General features: G+C 44.6%; 1 protein-coding gene across 1 annotated transcript; it reads right to left on the minus strand.

Annotated features, from left to right (window-relative positions):
* Positions 1-106: 106 nt before the first annotated feature.
* trip11 (thyroid hormone receptor interactor 11) lies at positions 107-18,757 on the minus strand. Its single transcript, XM_078798903.1, has 21 exons — positions 18,231-18,757; positions 17,977-18,053; positions 17,133-17,243; positions 15,856-16,137; positions 15,711-15,782; positions 15,464-15,629; positions 14,867-15,196; positions 14,734-14,774; positions 14,566-14,664; positions 13,509-13,697; positions 10,453-13,440; positions 9,659-9,799; positions 9,018-9,211; positions 8,790-8,953; positions 8,610-8,713; positions 8,429-8,528; positions 7,027-7,108; positions 5,749-5,863; positions 3,920-4,042; positions 1,935-2,067; positions 107-1,869 (listed from the first exon to the last, which is right to left on the minus strand). Exons 1-21 carry the CDS (start codon positions 18,367-18,369, stop codon positions 1,670-1,672), a joined length of 5,850 nt encoding a protein of 1,949 aa, XP_078655029.1. The 5' UTR covers positions 18,370-18,757; the 3' UTR covers positions 107-1,669.
* Between the last annotated feature and the right edge of the window lie 1,149 nt (positions 18,758-19,906).

Here is a 19,906-nt window from a genome sequence, read left to right on the forward strand (position 1 = left end):
CACCCCCTAACGGATCTAGCCCCCCCGCCAACAGCTGGATCCCATCAAGCAGAAAGTAACGCCCCCCTGTTTCTACTGCCTGATCCAAGTGTGGCAAAAGCACGGCTTCGAGGGAGGAAAAAGCTGAAACATTTATGGAAAACCGAAAAAAGCCCCCCCAGGAACGGATTCCTGCACCGTGACCACCGTAATGGAAGAAGCAGTCTCCGAAATCACCAACAGGGGGCGGAAGTACATTTATTTCATTGGAAAATTTTTTACAAATGTTCCTTTCCGGCCTCGAAACATAAATGTAGAAACAGTCGCTTCTTATGTTCTGTAAATATAAATATTCCTATTAACCATATTAACAATCCTGATTCCACACCTTATTAGCAAAAATAACACAGGCACTGTGTAAGCGGCACCCATAAATAAGGAGAAACCCCAATGGAAGGTCTTTAGGACTTTAGCAGATGTTCCAAGGAGCCAATCACAATGGTTGGCCCCTCCACATAAAATATTAGCCTTAAAAATTAAGTACAGCTGAGGTGACGACTTCCTGGAAAAGTGCACTTTTTTTATCACCACCCATTCATTTTCAGCCAATCACAGGGCACATATAGACAAACAACCATTCACACTCACATTCATACCTATGGACAATTTGGAGTTGCCAATTAACCTAGCATGTTTTTGGAATGCAAACTCCACACAGAGATGCCCCGAGGGTGGAATTGAACCCTTGTTTCCTAGCTTTGTGAAGTCTGCGCGCTAACCACTCGACCGCCGTGCCGCCCTATCATCATCATCCACAATGCGTTCTAAAGATATAAAAGCAGGTAAAAAAAAAAGAGGCAGCTAAGAATGTATGTGATGGGGACGCAGCTATTTTTCCGCTTATAAAAGCGCCAACCAGACGAAGAACTATGTTATCGGCGTAGTGACACCTCGCCACAGAGGCTAGCGGAGAGCGGCTCCAAAATGGCTGAAGGCCACTGGCCCAATGTAACGCTACGTATTCATTCATTTTCTCCCGCTTTTCCTCTGTCTTCGGGTGAGAGGCGGGGTACACCGGCGTACAATGGACGCAAACAACCATTCACACTCACATTCATACCTATGGACAATTTGGAGTCTCCAATTAACCTAGCATGTTTTTGGAATGTGGGAGGAAACCGGAGTACCCGGAGAAAACCCACGCATGCACGGGGAGAACATGCAAACTCCACACAGAGATGGCCGAGGGTGGAATTGAACCCTGTTCTCCTAGCTGTGAGGTCTGCGCGCTAACCACCAGACCGCCGTGCCACCCCGCTACATATTGCTGTTGACAATATTTGTTGTCTAAATGGATGACATGTTATTATGAATGTACTGTACATATTACATAAAGCTCACAGCACACATAGACAACCACAAATCCGTGTTGGGGGTGTTTTGATAGTGGAATAATGGATTAGCTGCCCCTTTTTATATCTTTGGAAGGCACAGAAAAAGAGACGTGTGTTCAAGTCTCACATAAGGATTGTGGATGATGGGCAAATTCCCTCCTAAAGTGTACTTTTCACAAGGTCACTTTGGTCGACAAAGAGAGGGAGGGGCTTAAATCGGTGAAGAACGGAGAGTGTGCTTTGAGGTGTGAACTAAAATGGAGCTTTACGGCTGCGTTGGAGCGTCTTCTTCGTCTTCACTGCTTCAGCAGGTCCTTCAGCACGGCGCCGCCGCTGGCCTCGGCCGAGACGGGCACGGGCGTGAATGTGGGCAATGCGTCCGAGATCGGCTTCATCAACAGGTGACCCCCCGGGCCGCTGGGGCCACCCAAAAGGGGCACGGCGGCGGAGCGGGGAGCCAGGAAGGGGTTGGAGTCTGTAGCCCGCTTGCTTGGTGCTGCGAGAAGAGACAGCGATAAGGTCACAGAGAAGGGAAAAGTTCAAAGAGGGGGGGGGGGTCACCTGAGGCGCTGCTGCTGGTTCTCCCACCGGGCGGGGGGCCTAGGGGTTTGATGTCATGGAGAGGAAGCTTTGGTGCGGGTAGCGAGGGCGTGGACTCCGTCTCCAGGAACCTGACAAACATCTCAGAGAAGGACTGGAAGGAACAAAGAGAAAGGCCAAGTCATGCTGGAAGTATTTGCCTCAGCCAACAAACTATCAGCAGCCGCTAGCGGGCGGAGGTGGCCCCCGGGACGCACTTTTGACACCGCCGACATAAACAGGGAGTTTTAGCAAACATTCTGCCTTTGCAAAAATAATGAAAAGAATACATCGCCACTTTTTTTTCCCCTTTCTCATAATACAGAATTACAACTTCATAAACATTTTATATTTAGTATTTCACCTTCATGCTATTTTGATGATATTCTATATTTTTCTCTTTAACTCTTTGACTTTAGCTTCCTAAAATGACAGACATTTTTATTGTCCATTTTACTCTCATAATTATGACTAAAATATTGTGACTTTATTTTCTCTCTCATATTACGACTTAAAAAAAACTAACTGTCTTCTTAAATAATCCTGTAAAATTTTTCTTGTAACATGATTTTTTTGCTATAATATTTTATTATTACTAAATATTTTGTATTCTAAACAACATATTTCCTAAAATTACATTATTTTCCTCATAGTATTACATTGGAATATGATGCTCTTAAAAATTTTACTTTATTCTCGTAAAAAAAAAAAATTCCAGAATAATTTTTTTCCATTTTAATTAATTAAAAAAAAAAATTTATTATTTTTTAAATTTAATAAAAAAAAATTTTAAAAAATAATTCCAAGTTCAATTATGCAGAGAAAACAGTCACGTTCCAATGACAAGAAAAGTGGCGATTTTAGGAGAATAAAGGCGTAACATTATGAGGAAAAATAATGTTTTTTGCAGCATAAAGGCAAAATATTAAAGAAAAAAGATGTTATAGAACTTTGCAGGTTTGAATGATCTCACAACAGGCGCCGGTGGCCAAAGTAAAATCCAACTCTGAGCCCCCAAAGTCATTTCCTGTCCATCCCCCACTCAGCTCCCCCACCTCAATCGCACCACACCAACAAACAAAAGTAATATTTATGGCTTATTTTCTTTAATGTCTACTATATTGGCTAATAAAAGTGTAAAGGTGACTATAGGGGTGTTATTTCATGTCTAGAGGGCTCTAATCATGTTAAAGTGTATTTATAAACAGATGGTAAACAGGTTTTCCAAGTCTTACTTTCTCTAATTATGTCTACTATATTGGCTAATAAAAGTGTAAAGGTGACTATAGGGGTGTTATTTCATGTCTAGAGGGCTCTAATGTTGAAAAGTGTATTTAGAAGGTGGTAGACAGGTTTTCCATGTCTTACTTTCTCTAATTATGTCTGCTATATTGGCTAATAAAAGTGTAAAGGTGACTATAGGGGTGTTATTTCATGTCTAGAGGGCTCTAATCATGTTAAAAAGTATTTATGAGGTGGTAAACAGGTTTTCTATGTCTTACTTTCTCTAATTATGTCTGCTATATTGGCTAATAAAAGTGTAAAGGTGACTATAGGGGTGTTATTTCATGTCTAGAGGGCTCTAATCATGTTAAAGTGTATTTAGAAGGTGGTAAACCGGCTTTTGATGTCTTATTGTTTCTTATTATGTATACGATATTGGGTAATAGGATTGCAAAGGGTACTATAGAGGTGTTATTTCTAATCAAGCATATTTACAAGGTTGTAAACAAGTTTTACTTTCACTTCTGTCTACTATATTGGGTAATAGGAGCGTGGAGGTGATATAGGGGTGTTATTTCATGCATCAACAATCATACATCTATAGTACAGGTACAGCTTGATGAAATTTGAAACTTGTGTTTCATAACAGGCCTGAGTCATGTGTTTTCCAACATGGAGTTTTGTTGGCCGCTATCAGACGTGCCGGAGGGGGTGAAAAGACTGATGTCATTAGCCTTTCTTACCGAGTTGAAGCTGTGGCCGCTGGTGGGCCTCTGGGGGGTGTTGGGGACGCTCTGAGCTCCTCGGCCTCCCAACCAGCTGGACACCCAACCGCTGACGCCTCGAGCTGCGTCCTCCTCCAGCATCTGAGCCAGCAAAGACGGAAAGGGAAGATTTGACTCTCACTTTACAAATGATGATAATACAGGGGGGTGATGTTTTTTATGAGAGTCAATTCAAAATAGGGTTGAAAACATTCAAGAAAAAAACCAAAACATTTCGAAAAAGTAGTTTGAGTTATGTTGAGTTAAGTTATAATATTTGGGAATTATGTTATAAAATTTTGAGAAGAAAAATTTGAAGTGGGAAAAAAAAAATCAAAAAAGCAAAATATTAAGGAAAAAAAAGACAGTCTAAAGAGGAAAAAAGGCAATTTTACGAGAATACACTGACAATATTACGAGGAAAAATAATGTCATTTGAGTATGATAGGATATTTTCAGGAAAAACTAAACAAAATAAAGTTGTCATTTTTGGGAAATGAGGTTGAGGAAAAGTTATAATACCATGGGAATAAAGTCATAATATAATATAGAATAATATAATTCATAAAATAATACAATTAATATAATAATATATAATATATTATAATATATTATTATTATTATATTATATATAATAATATATAATAATTAAATATATAATTAAAAATCAAAGTTAAAATAGCTGGATAAAACAAACCAAAACAAAAGCAGCAATTTTACAACAATAAAAACAAAATATTAAGAAAAAAGCTGTAAAAAAAACTAAAATAAAAAATATTAAAAAAGGCAAAAATGGACACAAACATTTGTAATTTTCAGAGAATCTGGTCAAAATATTAGAGAAAAAGTTCTAACGACAACAAATATTACGAGAGTAAAGCCATAATATGAGGAAAACATAACATCATTTCATTAGGCAGCAAAGAAAAAGCATGTTATTTTGAGTAACAACCTAATAAATTATGGAAAACAAAAAATGAGGTTGGGAAAAATGTTATGATACAAGGGGAATAAAGTCCAGTACAAAAAATCCTTGATGGACCCCCCCCCGCCAAAAAAAAAAAATGCAGACATAATTAGAATTGGGCGGAAGCTGAGGGCCACTTTGCTGATGTGATGTGATGACGCGTTCTCGCAGGAAGTGGCCTTACTGCGCCGCCCATCCTCGCTAATCGCCAGCATCACTCACTCGCTCACAGCTGGACGCACTTAGAGAACGCCCCCGGCCCTTCCCCGCTCCCCCCGTATGGGCCGTTAAGGGATGCTAAATCAGGAAGTGAGGGAAAGACAATGACAAAAGTGCAGCCAAATAAAAACGTCCTTGGCGTCGGGAGGCGTAGGAATCCAATTTGCTGCCTTGCTCTGCGTCGTCCGATTCCCTTTAGGAGAGCTGGACTTGATCCGCGGGGCTCCTGGCAAACGTTCAGGGCGATAAAAGGCCGATTGGGAGCAAATAAAGAGGTTTGGGAACTGGTGATTTGTGGAAGCCAGAGCGCACACAAAGCTCTCAAAAAACAAAACAAAACAGTGCCATTTGTTTGTGTGTGTGTGTATATATATATATATACATATATATAAATAACTGCACATATATGCTCATATATGTTGTGTTAATTATGGAACACGAGTGAAAGGGCCACTTGATGGAACACTGATGCCGTGTTTCCGCGTTTATTAGCGACACTTCTTAGCAAGAAAAGCAGCGTTGTTTGAGCAAAGTGGGCAAGGGAGGGGCTTTATAAAAAAAAAAAAAAACACACAACGATGTCATACATTTGACTTGTTCATTACGACTTAACCACGCTGACCTTCTCCACGTCCTCTCTGCTCAGCCCGAGAACGCTGCCCATCAGCCTCAGCACGTCCATGCGTTTGGTTTTCGGCGTGTGGAAGTAGCCCAAGAAGAGGTTACGCATCAGGACCCTGCAATAACAATAACAAAAAGTCACTTTTCATTTTGTGTACATCCTCTTCGACGCATTGGAAAATGTCTTGACGGTCCATAGTGTAAACAGTCAGCAGTGAGAGCTCACGGCACCATGACACAGCAGTATAATATATATGTATATATATATATGGATGTCAAAGAAGTAGCAAAAAGTAGGAAAAATCCATTCGTTTTCTATGCCGCTTATCCTCACTAGGGTGGGGGTACGCTGGAGCCTATTCCAGCTGTCTCTGGGTGAGATGCGGGGGTACACCCTAGACTGGTGGCCAGCCAATGAGGACAGGAAGTTTATATTTATAAGAACAAAGTCATAAAACTATGAAAAAACTGTATATTTTTCAGCAAAAAAAGTCATAAATTATAATTTCTTGCAAGATAAGAAAAATGAAAACAAAATTAAATATTTTGAGAAATGAATTTTTTTTTATTGTTTATTTTTATTATTCAATAAAGACCAACAAAAGTTATATATATATATATATTTTTTTTTTTTTTTTAAATGTAGTTAGAATGTTGTATTCTGGTGGTAAACCATGCCAACGTTTCACATCATGAGGTTTGCACATTAGGAAGTGATCCCTGAAAAAGGTTTGGCATGGCTCAAAACGCTCGGTTTCAAAAAGGCGTAGTAAAACCTCCCCTTTGTGATGTCACAGAGGGGCAGACTTCCTTATATGCGTCATAGTTAGGAAGCACTTTGGCGGAGTGGGCATGCCCGGAGGCGGGCCGTGGGTGGAATGAATTAAAACAGAGGGTTTTGGCAGGAAGCACAAAGTACAGCTGAATAGGTGCAGATTCTGGACAATCTAAAAAGTTTTCTTTTACTGGTTATGGGGTGTAGGGTTATGAAAAAGGGGCGATGTGGACCACAACTCATATCACCAGGAAGGTTGAAGAGTGCATGCTGATTTGTATCGATACAGGAAGCTGCTATCGCTCGGCTATCGGGTTATCGTTCCCAACCCTACTAAATGAATGACACGTACTTTAGCTGCTTCTTTTGACCTGTGTCATATCTTTAGAAAACAGAAGAAAAATGACTGCTGATGTTTCACATGAGGATTGTGGAAGATGGGCGACACTCCAAAATAAAGCACACTGGTACACTTTGTCCTAAAAGGTGAACACAGTAACCTACTTGTCAATCTTTCCCTCGGTGCTGTTGAGGAGATGCATCAGCTTCTTCTGGGCCTCCTCCAACATCTCTTGCCGCACAGCCACTACAAAAACACGCACAGAGACGTGAGCAGACATAATCCATAGGCGGCAGATAAGCACATGACCTCATACGAGCGGCGAGGTGATAAGCGAGGGGCATTGAGACCAGCGGTTCGGATTCAAGCGTGTGAGAATGTCTTGCACCAGACACCAGGAAGCCTTCAGAACTTATTTTTGCAGGCATCAGAAAGTAGTAATAAAACAATTAACTGCACGATAAATAATTCCTGGGCTCAATATATATATTGTAAATCATTTCATATTCCATGTATTCCTCAAAAAACATGTTTTTGATATCATGCCATTCAATACCTTTTATACATTTTAAGAATTTTTTGTTTTTGTGTTACTACCCCAACCTTCCATAAGTGGGTCAAAAATGACCCGGTCAGGTTGTTTTCTTGAAATATCTTCGTAATTAAAATTTTTTATCACTTCATATTCCAGGTATTCCTCAAAAAACATGTTTTTGTTATCATGCCGTTCACATTTTTAACTTACCTTTTATACATTTTAAGAATTTTTAGTTTTTGTGTTACTACCCCAACCTTCCATAAGTGGGTCAAAAATGACCCGGTCAGGTTGTTTTCTTGAAATATTTTCGTAATTAAAAATTCTTATCATTTCATATTCCAGGTATTCCTCAAAAAACATGTTTTTGATATCATACCATTCAAATTTTTAACTTACCTGTTATACATTTTAAGAATTTTTTGTTTTCGTGTTACTTCCCCAACCTTCCATAAGTGGGTCAAAAATGACCCGGTCAGGTTGTTTTCCTGAAATATCTTCGGAATTAAAAATTGTTATTTCATATTCTAGGTATTCCTCAAAAAAACATGTTTTTGATATCATGCCATTCAAATTTTTAACTTACCTTTTATACATTTTAAAAAAAAAAATTTTGTGTTACTACCCCAACCTTTCATAAGTTGGTCAAAAATGACCCGGTCAGGTTGTTTTCATGAAATATTTTCATAATTAAAAATTGTTATTTCATATTCCAGGTATTCCTCAAAAAACATGTTTTTGATATCAAAACCATTCAAATTTTTAACTTACCTATTATACATTTTAAGATTTTTTTGTTTATGTGTTACTACCCCAACCTTCCATAAGCGGGTCAAAAATGACCCACATGTATTTTCTATGGAATCGAATAGGAACAAAAAAATATCACTGTAGTTTGGTTAATATACAAGTCATTAATGTGAATGGAACGCTGTTGGCACTTTAAGTTTTTTTGTTAGGACCTCCCATGACGTGCGAGAGGAGAGAGGAGAGAGGAGAGAGGAGAGGAGAAAGGTCGGGGAGAACCTCACCCTGCTTGTTCAAGTCTTCGACTTGCTCCTCCTTCAGATCCAGCTGATCCGTGAGGCGAGACGCCGAGTCGAGAGCGGCATTAGCCTCGTCGAGGTTCAGCTGACAGGGGAGCGAGAATCTTTAATACGAGATAAATGGCGTCTTATGTTCAGGTAGGAAAAACACTTGACGCCGAACTACCTGAAGAGCAGACGCTCGGTCTTCAAGCTTGTCTGCTTTCTTTTTCCACTCCTCCCTCTCTCTGCTGAGCTTGTCCAGCTCTGCCGAGTACATGGCTTTCTCCTCTGAAAGGCAGCACAGTCAGATTTGTTAGCCACGGCTGTGGATGGCGGCGGCGTGTTTGCTTTAATTGTGGCTCGCCTTGCTGGAACTGCTCTAGCACCATCTGCAGGTTGGACAGGGACATTGCATACTGCGCCACCTGCTCCTGGGAGGTCCGGAGCTGGATGAGTGCGTCGTCCCTTTGCTTGAGCGCGCCGCTTAGCTGCTCCTGCAGGGACTCCACTTGCATGCTGGCCTGCTGGCTGCAGAGCCGGCGGGAATAAAATCAGGGAGATGCACGCCACTTGATGTTTTTGAACCGCTTACCTGGCGCTCTCCACCGCACTGGAGGATGTGGCCAGTCGCTCCTCCAGCAGGGCCACTCGCCTCCGCAGCTCCGTCTCCCGGTCTTCTGAGGCCAGGGCTTCTCTCGTGTACGAGTCCTCAATCTCCAGGAGGTGATTGCGCAACCTCTCCAGCTCCAGGTTGAGGCGCTGTTCTTTGTCTCTCGTGTGCTGTAGCTGTGTGGAAGCACAGACGCCGTTAGCATCTAGGCTAGACAACCATTACGGGTGCATGATAATTATGGGCACGATATAGGGGGAAATTATGACATAAATGCGCAAAATAGTTCAGATAATGGATAATAAAAATTTCAAAAAGTAAGGAAGTAAGCAACGAAGCGTTGGCTTTGACGTTAATGACCTTTCTTAACTTCCTCTGAGCTCTGAGCGGTCCATCATGAGGACAAACCACATGCCAAAGGTTTGCCAGAGGCCCCCCCAAATATAGTGCTCTTTGGTGGGCCACAGGAAGTGTCTCCCTCCACTCTACACGGTGGTTTCTCCTCATAGTAGCGATGTCATGATATGCGATTAGGACAACAAATCCAAAATTTGTTGGAGTCCTTGGTATGGTGCATCTGTAGCTACATTAAAAAAAATGGTGGTTGTTTTGAGAAGTCACACCTCGGCTTGTAAAGCGGTGGTCTCCATTTGCTTCTGCTTGAGCGCCATCATCACCTGATCCCTCTCCTGCTGGAAGGCCACAGCCTTCTCCTGCATGGACTTGATTTCATTCAGGAGCTGATTGAGCTCGCCGGATTTCCCCTGAGGAAAGAGAGAAACAGATTAGGTCTGTCACAATGTCTCACTGGTCAGCCCGAGGTAAGGTAAGTGAGGTAAGGTAAAAGAGGTAAGGTAAAAGAGGTAAGGTAAGTGAGGTAAGGTAAAAGAGGTAAAGTGAGGTAAGGAAAGTGAGGTAAGGAAAGTGAGGTAAGGAAAGTGAGGTAAGGAAAGTGAGGTAAGGTAAGTGAGGTAAGGTAAGTGAGGTAAGGTAAGTGAGGTAAGGTAAGTGAGGTAAGGTAAGTGAGGTAAGGTAAGTGAGGTAAGGTAAGTGAGGTAAGGTAAGTGAGGTAAGGTAAGTGAGGTAAGGTAAGTGAGGTAAGGTAAGTGAGGTAAGGTAAGTGAGGTAAGGTAAGTGAGGTAAGGTAAGTGAGGTAAGGTAAGTGAGGTAAGGTAAGTGAGGTAAGGTAAGTGAGGTAAGGTAAGTGAGGTAAGGTAAGTGAGGTAAGGTAAGTGAGGTAAGGTAAGTGAGGTAAGGTAAGTGAGGTAAGGTAAGTGAGGTAAGGTAAGTGAGGTAAGGTAAGTGAGGTAAGGTAAGTGAGGTAAGGTAAGTGAGGTAAGGTAAGTGAGGTAAGGTAAATGAGGTAAGGTAAGTGAGGTAAGGTAAATGGCACAATGGTCATAAGAAGAGAGCTGACCTGCTCTTTGTCTTTCAGCATCTTCTCCAGAGTGGCGGCTTTGTCCCTCACGGCGCTCAGCTCAAACTCCCGCTCCCGCAGCAGCAGCGACACCTGCATGTTGGTCTCCTGCAGCGCCCTGAACTCGGACTCCTTCTCCCGGGAGCGCGCCGCCACCAGCTCGTTCTCCTCCTTCAGTTTCTTCGCATCCATCTCCAGGATGAGGGAGCGCTCTTTCAGGTTGGTGACGGCCTGCTTCAGCACCTCGTTGTCGTTCTCGCGGTTGCGGAGGACTTCGCTGACTTGAGCCAGCTGGTCACCTCTGCTCTTGATGAGTAGGTCCTTGTCCCTGACGGACCTCTGCAGGGTCTCCAGGGTGGCTCGGATCTGCTGCACTTCAGCGGCATGGCTCCTCTGCTCACTCTGGGAGGAAGACGCCGAGCAGGAGAGGCGGTGATTGTTCTCCTGAAGAGTTCTGATCAGGCTCTCCCTTTCGGCCAGCTGAGCTTGAAGAGATGCCAGCTCTTCCGGCGGTGTCGTGGCCTGGTGGCCTGGAGGATCTTCCTCGCTCGACGGAGCAGCTCCGGCGTCAGGGGCCGGTGCCACAAGGTCTAGACGTGCCAACAGGAGGTCCTTGGTGCCGCTGAGCTGGCTGAGGGCCTGCTGGACCTGAGCTAGTTCTAGACTCAGGCTGCCAAGTCGCTGCTCCTTGTGCTCGTAGCTCTGGACCAGTCTGGTGTAGTCCACCGAGAGCTTAGAGCTGGAGTCACCGTCAGCCGACACCTGAGCCTGGAGCTTGATCAGCTCCTCCTGCAGCTGCGCCGACTCGTGCTGCATGTTCTTGACCGTGGTGATCACCTGCTGCTTCCACTCCTCCATTTTCTTCACCTGCTGCTTGAGGGTGTCGCGCTCCTTCAGCAGTTCCTCAAACTGGTTGCTGCTGACCCCGCCAGAACCGGAGTCGCCCCCTGTGGACTGCAGCACGGTCACCAACGTTTGACACTTCTGAGTCAGCGCGTCAATCTCAATGTCCTTCTCCCGGATGATGCGCGAGAGGTTCTGGATGGTCTCCTTGAACATCTCTTGGCTTCCGGACGGATCGCTCATGTTGGACAGTCGCTGGTTCTCCTGCTGCAGCTTCAGGAGCGCCGCCTCCTTCCCTGCCATGATGTCCATGAGACGGTGGTAGTCCGAGCGCAGCTGGCTGTTCTCCCGGGTCTTCTCGTTGAGCACGGCGAGAACTTGCTCCCTCTCCACGGCGTACGCCTGCAGCTGCTGCTGGAGGAAGAGTACGTCCTGACTGTGCCCGCCTCCGCCGCTCATGGAGACTCGCGCATGGAGTGCCTGGATCTCGAGGTCCTTCTGCAGGATCATCTGAGACAGTTTACCCACTTCGTCCCGGGACACCACCAGCTGGTCCAGCTGCCTGGTCAGAGACAGGTTCTTCTCGTTCAGCTGGCAAATCTCCGTCTCCTTCTCCTTCATGCCCCTTACCAGTCTTTCGAGGTCCACCTTGGAGAGGTCATGCTTCTCTGTGCCGTTCTCCTGGTTTAGAGACTGGGTCTTGTCCTCCTGCAGTATGACGTCTCCCGGCTCCGTGGTGGTCACGGCGGGATCTGGGCTCTCGCCGAGCCTGTCCACGGTCTCCTGGAGTCGAGCCAGTTCTTCGTCTCTGGCCTGGACGAGTCTGTCGTAGTTGAGGGTGGTCTGCTGGTGGCGAGCGTGAGCCTGCTCCAGCTCGCTCTGAGACCCCAGGAGAGAGGCTTGCGTCTCCTCCAGGCATCGCCTCAGAGCCTGCGCCTCCTCCTCCATGCAACCCCTTGAGGACTTGAGCTGGGCGATCTCGGCCTCCAGCTCGGTGATGATGTCCAGCGTGCGGGGCTCGGCAGGCGCTGGAGGTCTGCTCTGCTGATCGCGAACGCGGTCTATCTCCTCTTTCAGATGGCTGTTCTCCTCCTTCATTCCCGAGAGATGTTTGTCCTTTTCCTCCAGCGCAAGCTGGAGCGTCTCGGCCTCCTTCCTCGTGGATGAAATGTTCCTCTGCAGCTCCGCTTGTAAGTCTGCGGCGTTTTGCTTCACGGTCTCGGTGTACGCGTCCTTCTCCTGGAGCAAATCCGTCAGCTGCTTCTGCCCGGCGACAGTGATGGCGAGCATCTCGTTGGTGTCCCTGTGGTCGGACGCCAGCTGCTCCACGTCTCGCCGCAGCTGAGCTATCTCCGTGTCCTTCTCCTGGTTGAGTCTGACGGCACGCTCGTGCTCCCTCTGTAAAGCCGAGGCGTCCAAGGAGCGGGCCCGGGTCAGCTCCTCGATGGTCTGTTGGTACTGCCGGCCCTGTTCCGAGAGCGAGCGCTCGGCCTGCTGCAGTTCGCTCTCAAGCTGATCTTTCTCCAGTTTGAGGGCTTGGATGCGGGTGTCCTTCTCGCGCAGCGTCCTGCTCATGGCGGCCTGACTTTCCTTCAGCTGCAGGCTCGCATCATCTGCTTTACTCACAGCCTGCTGGTGTTCCTCCTTCAACTTCCTGTTCTCCATCTTCAACTGGTAGTCGTCAGACATCACTTTCTCCTGAGAGCTCCTCATGTCGCTCACTTCTCTGTGGAGGTCTGAAAGTTCTCTCTCCTTCCTCGCGAGTTCATCGGCAGCTTCCCCGGGCTCGGTTCCAGTCTTCTCCACGCGACTCAGTTCTTCTTTCGCAGCGAGCAGCTGCTCCTCCCTCTCCTGCAGGCTCTTCTTCAGCTCCGCCGTGTCTCTGCGCGCCTCCTTACTCGTCTCCTGAACTTGTGCCAGTTTGTCTTTCAACTCCCAGACGGTGGCCTCCAGTTGCTGCTTGCTCATGTGCAGGTCGTTGAGCGTGAACGCGCTTTGCCTCATCTTCTCCTTCTGGGTCTCCAGTTCCTGTTCCAGCGCCGTCTTCTGGTCTCGTGCGGCGTTGTGCTCCGAGCTCAGTCTCGAGAGCTCGGCCTGGGCCTCCTTTAGCTGCCCTGAGAGTTGCTCCTTCATCGAAATCATATGCTGGAGAACAACAAAAGCACATTTACTCATCGTTCGCCTTTCTTCAAGGCAGCTGAGCCCAGACTGACCTGTGTTGCTTCCTGGTTTTGCCGGTCCAGTTCCTCCAGTTCAGTCAGTAGGGTGTTGCGTTCCTCCTGTGTGGCCTTCAAGGTCTCTTCTCGTTCCCCCAGCGCCTCCTTGAGGGCTTCAAGTGTCTCCGATCCGGCAGGCGGGCCTCCTTTTTCAGTTTGTTGGTTCAGCCGCTGCTGTAGATTGACCTAGGACAGAAAGATGATGAATCCAAGTCCTTCTTCCTCTACGCCTAAAAAGGTCTCACTCGTGAGGGCCACAGAGGGAAACATGAAAGGGTGCAACTTGGGGGCTTGATATTTTGTAAATATGTCCCATATGTTTCAAGAAAACACTGCAATGTCAGCTTTGTGAGACAGAAAAGACAAATTTTTTTTTACCAAAATTATTAAAATTATATATTATAAATTATTAAAATTATATATTATTTATATAAATTAAATTATATATAATTTTAATATATTAAAATTATTTTAAATATATTATTTTTATTTTTAATATATATATTAAAATTATTAGTACCAACTTACCTTTCCCTACCCATTTTTTCCCTACATTTTTCAACTTTCTTTTTAAACAATCTTCTTTGTAATAATATTAATAATTGTATAATATAATTAAAAAATACTTTGACTTAATGCCCATATAACTCCCCAACCAAATTTTCCAAAATGTACAACTTTATACTTCAACTCTCTTACTAAAATGGTATTATTTGTCCTCATTATAGCAAAGTGTTTTCACCCAAAATTAAGTTTTTGCGTGAACCATCAAATCCAAAGGAATAGGTGCAGATTCTTGAAGAGCTAAAACGCTTTCTGTGCTGGTTGTAGACTGTAGCTGCTCTATAGGAGTCCACAACTCAGTTCAAAGTTTAAAATGTTAAAAATTAAAATGTTCTTCTACTGGTAAAAGTATGAAAAATATTGTAATATTACAGCTGATGTTTTCCTTTCTGATATTTTTCAAATGTTACGCCGGCTGCAAACGGCCCGCGGGCCAGACTTTTGGACCCTCCTGGTCTAAAACAACATTGTTCCTGACAAATAAACACACCGTGTCCCGCTGAAGGGCCTCCTTCTCTTCTCTCAGCGTGCCGATGATGGTGTTCAATTCCAAGATATCCGCATGCTCAACTTCCTCCTTTGCTCCTGCCTGAATCATTGCAGAAAAGCCGTGGTGATTTTAATACTGAATGTGTTCCATTGTCCAGGACCACCTTACCTCTAGTAAGCTCTTTAGTCTCTCATTTTCTTTTTCTGCGGCTAAAAATACAAAAAATTGAATAAAAATGAATACAAAAGCATAAATGGAGTATTTGGTACTAAAAAAAAATGGGCTGAAACTCAAGACAGACCTGCGAGGTCTTTCCGCAGCACTTTGATCTCGTGGTCCAGGTGGACTTTATGCAGAGCCTTCCCTTCCTGATCCTGCACCCGCGTTTGGAGCTCCTCCACGGAGGCCTGCAAGCGGGCGTAGTTCTCCAGCAGCCCGGCGTTCTCCACTTGGGCGTCATCTTTCTCCGACTCCAAAGAGGCTAGTTTCCTCTGAGCCTCCTCCAGGCTGGACGTCAGCTGGGAGAGATGTGACTCCCTCTGCTCCGCGGCCCGCTGCAGGGCATCGATGGTGGCCTGCAGCTCCAGCACTTTGGAGGAGTCTGACGGGGGGCTGGCTGGAGGAGCGGCGCCTGCAGGAGAATAGGAGGAGGATTCCCGTGGGAACGACACAAGCCATCAGACCTCCACCGAGGTTTCATTTGGGTTACCTGTTGTCTGTTCAAATATTATGTTATGAGATAAATAATACAGAAAATATTATATTCCATGAGAAAACATGGAAACTCCACACAGAGATATTTTATTCACTCATACAAAAACGCACACTATGCTGGTAAAAATAAGTGAAAATTAAAAAAAACTGAATTCTAAAAATTAAATTGCATGTTTAAACTGACCGCTCTGCAGCTGCTCCTCCAGCTCCTCTATCCTCTCCTCATACTCGGCCAGCTCCTCCCTGTGGCGTCGGCTCAGGTCCGACATCTTCTGGCGCTGGGCGTCCTGCAGGGCGGCCAGCTCGTGCTGGTGCTCGTCCACCTCGTGGCTCATCTCGTCTCTCAGTTCCTGGGGAACCCGTGTAAACAAAACGGTTGAACAAGTTCTACATGTATTTGGAGGCACCCCCCCACAAAAAAAAAACATTACCTTTACGGTTCTTTGAAGTTTGATAATGTCACCCTGGTCCGAGTTACCTGCCCCTGCCGCTGCGGCTGATGCCTTTAAGAGCAACGGAAATAATGCTAATTATTATAAGCGGTGGCTTCATCATCATCATCATCATCATCATCACCTGAGACATCCGCTTCCAGTGCGCCACCTCCGCCTCCAGACGTGTGACCTCCGAGGAGAGCCGGTTGATCTCCTGCTGGGACCAGATGACGTCACCGAGGTCCATGTCGTCGCCGTGGAAGCCCTGGTGGTGAGACATGGAAGAGGACGCGGTGACAGAGGAGGAAGCGGTGGTGACGGGCAGCATGGCGGGGCCGGAGGACGCCGACTGGGCGGACCGCTGCAGCTTCTGGACTTCTTCGTGGAGGCCACTTTGCCGAGCCTTGAGGTGACTGATCTCCACCTGGGAAGAGACGGTGAGACCTTAGAGCAGGGGTCTCAAACTCAATTTACTTGGGGGCCACTGGAGCTAGGTAGGGTCTGGGTAAGACTGGGCCGCATCAGGTTTTCCAAAAAAAAAAAACAAAAAAAAAACGCATTTATGAAAAACAAAAAAATAAGATGAAAAATAAATAAACAAATCAAGAAAAAGAAAAAAAATCAGTAATAAATAAATATAATAATAATAATAAAAACTTAAGAAACCACATATAGTTGGTGGGTAGACAAATGATTTTTTTCAGATTAAAATGAACAAAGCATTATTAGAGCCCTGTAGACATGACAAAACACGACTATAGTCACATTTATACTCTTTTTATTTACAACATATTGCGCAACTGCAGGGTCTTGAGACACATGCTAACTCGCAAACTAGAGAGCTAGCGACCTAAACGGTAGCCTTCAAGTTATTTCCTTTCAACTTAAATAGCCAAAAAATTACCACTTCCACACAGATAGGGAGGATAACTATTAACAGTTATTTAACCTTTAACATGAACATGAATCAAACGTAATAATTTTTTCTGGGTACATGATACCATACAGCATCCATATCAAACTTGCGCGGGCCGCACTAACATTAAACTTTCATATCAAGGCGGGGGCCTTAAAATAGTGGCCTGCGGGCCACATTTGGCCCTCGGGCCGCGTGTTTGAGACCCCTGCCTGAGAGGCATGTGCTTATAGATGCAAATGTCGGAACATTTTTGTATTGAGTTGTGGACTCCTGTAGAGCAGCTACACATAATAACCCGGCTTTCTAGATCATCCAGAGTCTGTGCCTCTTCCTGCAGTGTTTCCATGGGTGTCCTGCCTTCTGCCCCAAAAGCCCGCCACCCGACTAAGGATAATCAGCACAGAAAATAATTGGATGGGACTATTCCTTCGTGTTAGGTTGTTGTATTGATCGTTTCCTCATGTGATGGCCTCAGATGAAATAAATACATAAATACATACATCTTTCTGTTGCAGAAGGCTTCTGTACTCGGCTGACTGTCGCTTGATTTGGATCTCCGAGGCCTCCAGCTTCTCCTCAAGCTCCACCTGGAGCTTTTTCAGCCTTTCACACTGTGGACAAAAGAAATAAACACACAAAACATGTTTACCAGCTGTGCTGAGAACAGGATGAGCGTCATCAGCCGTGTGACTTTGAGTCAAGTGATAAGCAATCAGACAATTCCTGCTATGCAAACGTCACGTGGACCTGCTAGCAGTAGAACATCACACAGTGACCGCGTTTCCTCAAATGGTGGCCTCTGCTGTCCGAGACGCCAGGCCTCCATTCATCCTCTGGGTTAACAAACCTCAAATAGACACGTGTGGCTTGGCAGTGACAGCGAGCTCTCGTAGTTCAGCCTCATTTCTGGAAGCGATCACTTTGGGCAAGAGGCGGGGTCCACCCTGGACTGGTGGCCAGCCAATCACAGGGCACATATAGACAAACAACCATTCACACTCACATTCATACCTATGGATAATTTGGAGTCGTCAATTAACCTAGCATGTTTTTGGAATGTGGGAGGATACCGGAGTACCCGGAGAAAACCCACGCACGCATGAGGAGAACATGCAAACTCCACAAAGAGATGCCCAAGCGGAGAATCGAACTCGGATCTCCTAGCTGTGTAACCACTTTGTCCACTGTGCGGCCTGTGTGATCCATTTATTTATTATCTGCCCCAACCAAGTGCCTAGAAATCTGACCCCTACCCTCATCCATGATGATGATGGCGGGTAATTCATTTCTGACTTTAGGTAAGAGATGGAATTCTTCGTTGTGGACGGAAACAAGAAATCCAACCTCAAGCTTCTGGGACGCAAACGCAGTCTGGACATCGGCCAGCTTGGAATTGGACACCTGCAGCTCCGTGGCAGCATCTGCATTCACATAGGGAATAAAAAAAGACAGTATAATTATGAAATAAAAAACACCTGCATTGGTCTACCACAAATAGGGTACTTGATACATTTAGTCAGTAATGATTAGTTGGCTCAAATGTAAAAAAAAAATACGTGATGTTAAGACTTGGACGGATTTAATGGGGACAAACTTACCTCCTACTTCTTCCACTCCCTCCAGTAACATGTCTTTGGTAAAGTTCGATATCTGCCCGGTGAAGGACGACAGACTTCCGCCGACCTGACCCAGGGACTGGCCGAGGCCGGAGCCGAGCCCACCGAGCCACGATGACATCTCCGGCAAGAATCCAACCAAAACAAATAACACTCGGAAGAGGACGGCGACCGGGGTTAGCCTGGCCTAGGTCATTGAGCTCGGCTGTTGAACAAAAAAAAATAAAGAAAGAAGCTACGTTAGCCGCCAATCAATCACCTTGACAGGTGGTATCAGTTTGAGTCAATTAGTTGAAGAATGTAGCGAGCTACTCTGAGTCAAAACAAGCTAGCTCGACCACAGACAACAAGCTAGCCAAAACGGCTCATACCGGAAGTGGCGGCCTTGTTTGGAAGACCACTGTAAAGTTAGCATACAGCGAGAACAACGGAGTTTTTTTTTCGGTTTTCTCACTCAATTCAAAGGACACAGCCGTCAGGAGAATGCCTTCTCGGGGGAAGCCATGATCGGTCCGGCTGCAGCTATGGCTGTCAGCTTTGACGTGGACAATTGTAGTGCATTGTGGGATACCAACTTAGCATGCGCAAGTCTTGATTGAGTCGTTCAAATTGTACCCGATTTTTAGTTAGGGTTTTTTTTTTTGTTTATTGAATCGGGACTCACGGGTACACTCGTCTGTGTTGGCTCGTTCACTTCGTCACCCTTGCTTACCGCTGACTAAATGAAAGAAGGACGCCAGACAACAGGACTTCTTTTAAATTGGCATATTCGAAAAAAATAACAAAAACTTAAAAACTTTAAAATAAATAAGCAAAAATTTTTAATCTCATGAGGGAAAAGCTGCAATTTTATATGAAATATTATTTAGCATGAAATAGAAATATTAAATAAAATATTTTTAAGTTGTCATATGAAAAACGAACAAAACAAAAAAGTTAATTTTTTTTTGTAAAATTAGGTTGTGGGTTACGAGAATAAAGTCTTAGTTTGAAAATAAAAAAAACAGCAGAAATTGGAAAAAAACAGTTGTAATTTTATGAGAATAAAGTCAAATTATTAAGACAAAAAAAATTATTAAAAAAAATAAACAAACTTGAAATATTAGGAGCATTTTAGTAGCATGGAGTTGAAATACTCAAGAAAAATACTGTGTTTTTTTTATGTCATAATATTATCAGAAACAAAACAAAATAAAGTTGTCATTTTTTTGTGGGGTGATAAATGAAACGCACCTTCCCTTGTCACTGTCTGGCTTCTTTTTAATACCAGGAGGGTCTTCTCTAAGTTCCTCACTGCTGTAACTTCCCACACTGATTATAGTATTTGCCTGTTTGCGTCCTTTTTCCTTGCACTTCTGGACACTTCTGCCCTTTGTTCCATGGTGACTCAAAGTTTCAATAAGAAAATAGACAAAAGATTTGGAAGCAGCAACAACTATTATGGAACCATGATTGCTCAGACGGAATGTAAAGAGGTGAAAAGTTCCCATAAAAATCATTGCCATCAAAAAAGAGCAAAGGTTCATACTGTGGAAATACTGGTTTTGTCAATACATGCTTATGTTAGGTTCCCGACCCTTGGCCTGGGAGAGGTCAACAAGAGCAGCCAACGTGGGGGGGTGGCTAAGAGAAAAGAAGGCATGAATTTACGTTTTTTT

The sequence above is a fragment of the Doryrhamphus excisus genome, linkage group LG19, assembly GCF_037039965.1.
Source record: "Doryrhamphus excisus strain RoL-2023G ecotype Guam linkage group LG19, RoL_Dexc_Guam_v1.1, whole genome shotgun sequence".
Classification (NCBI taxonomy): domain Eukaryota; kingdom Metazoa; phylum Chordata; class Actinopteri; order Syngnathiformes; family Syngnathidae; genus Doryrhamphus; species Doryrhamphus excisus.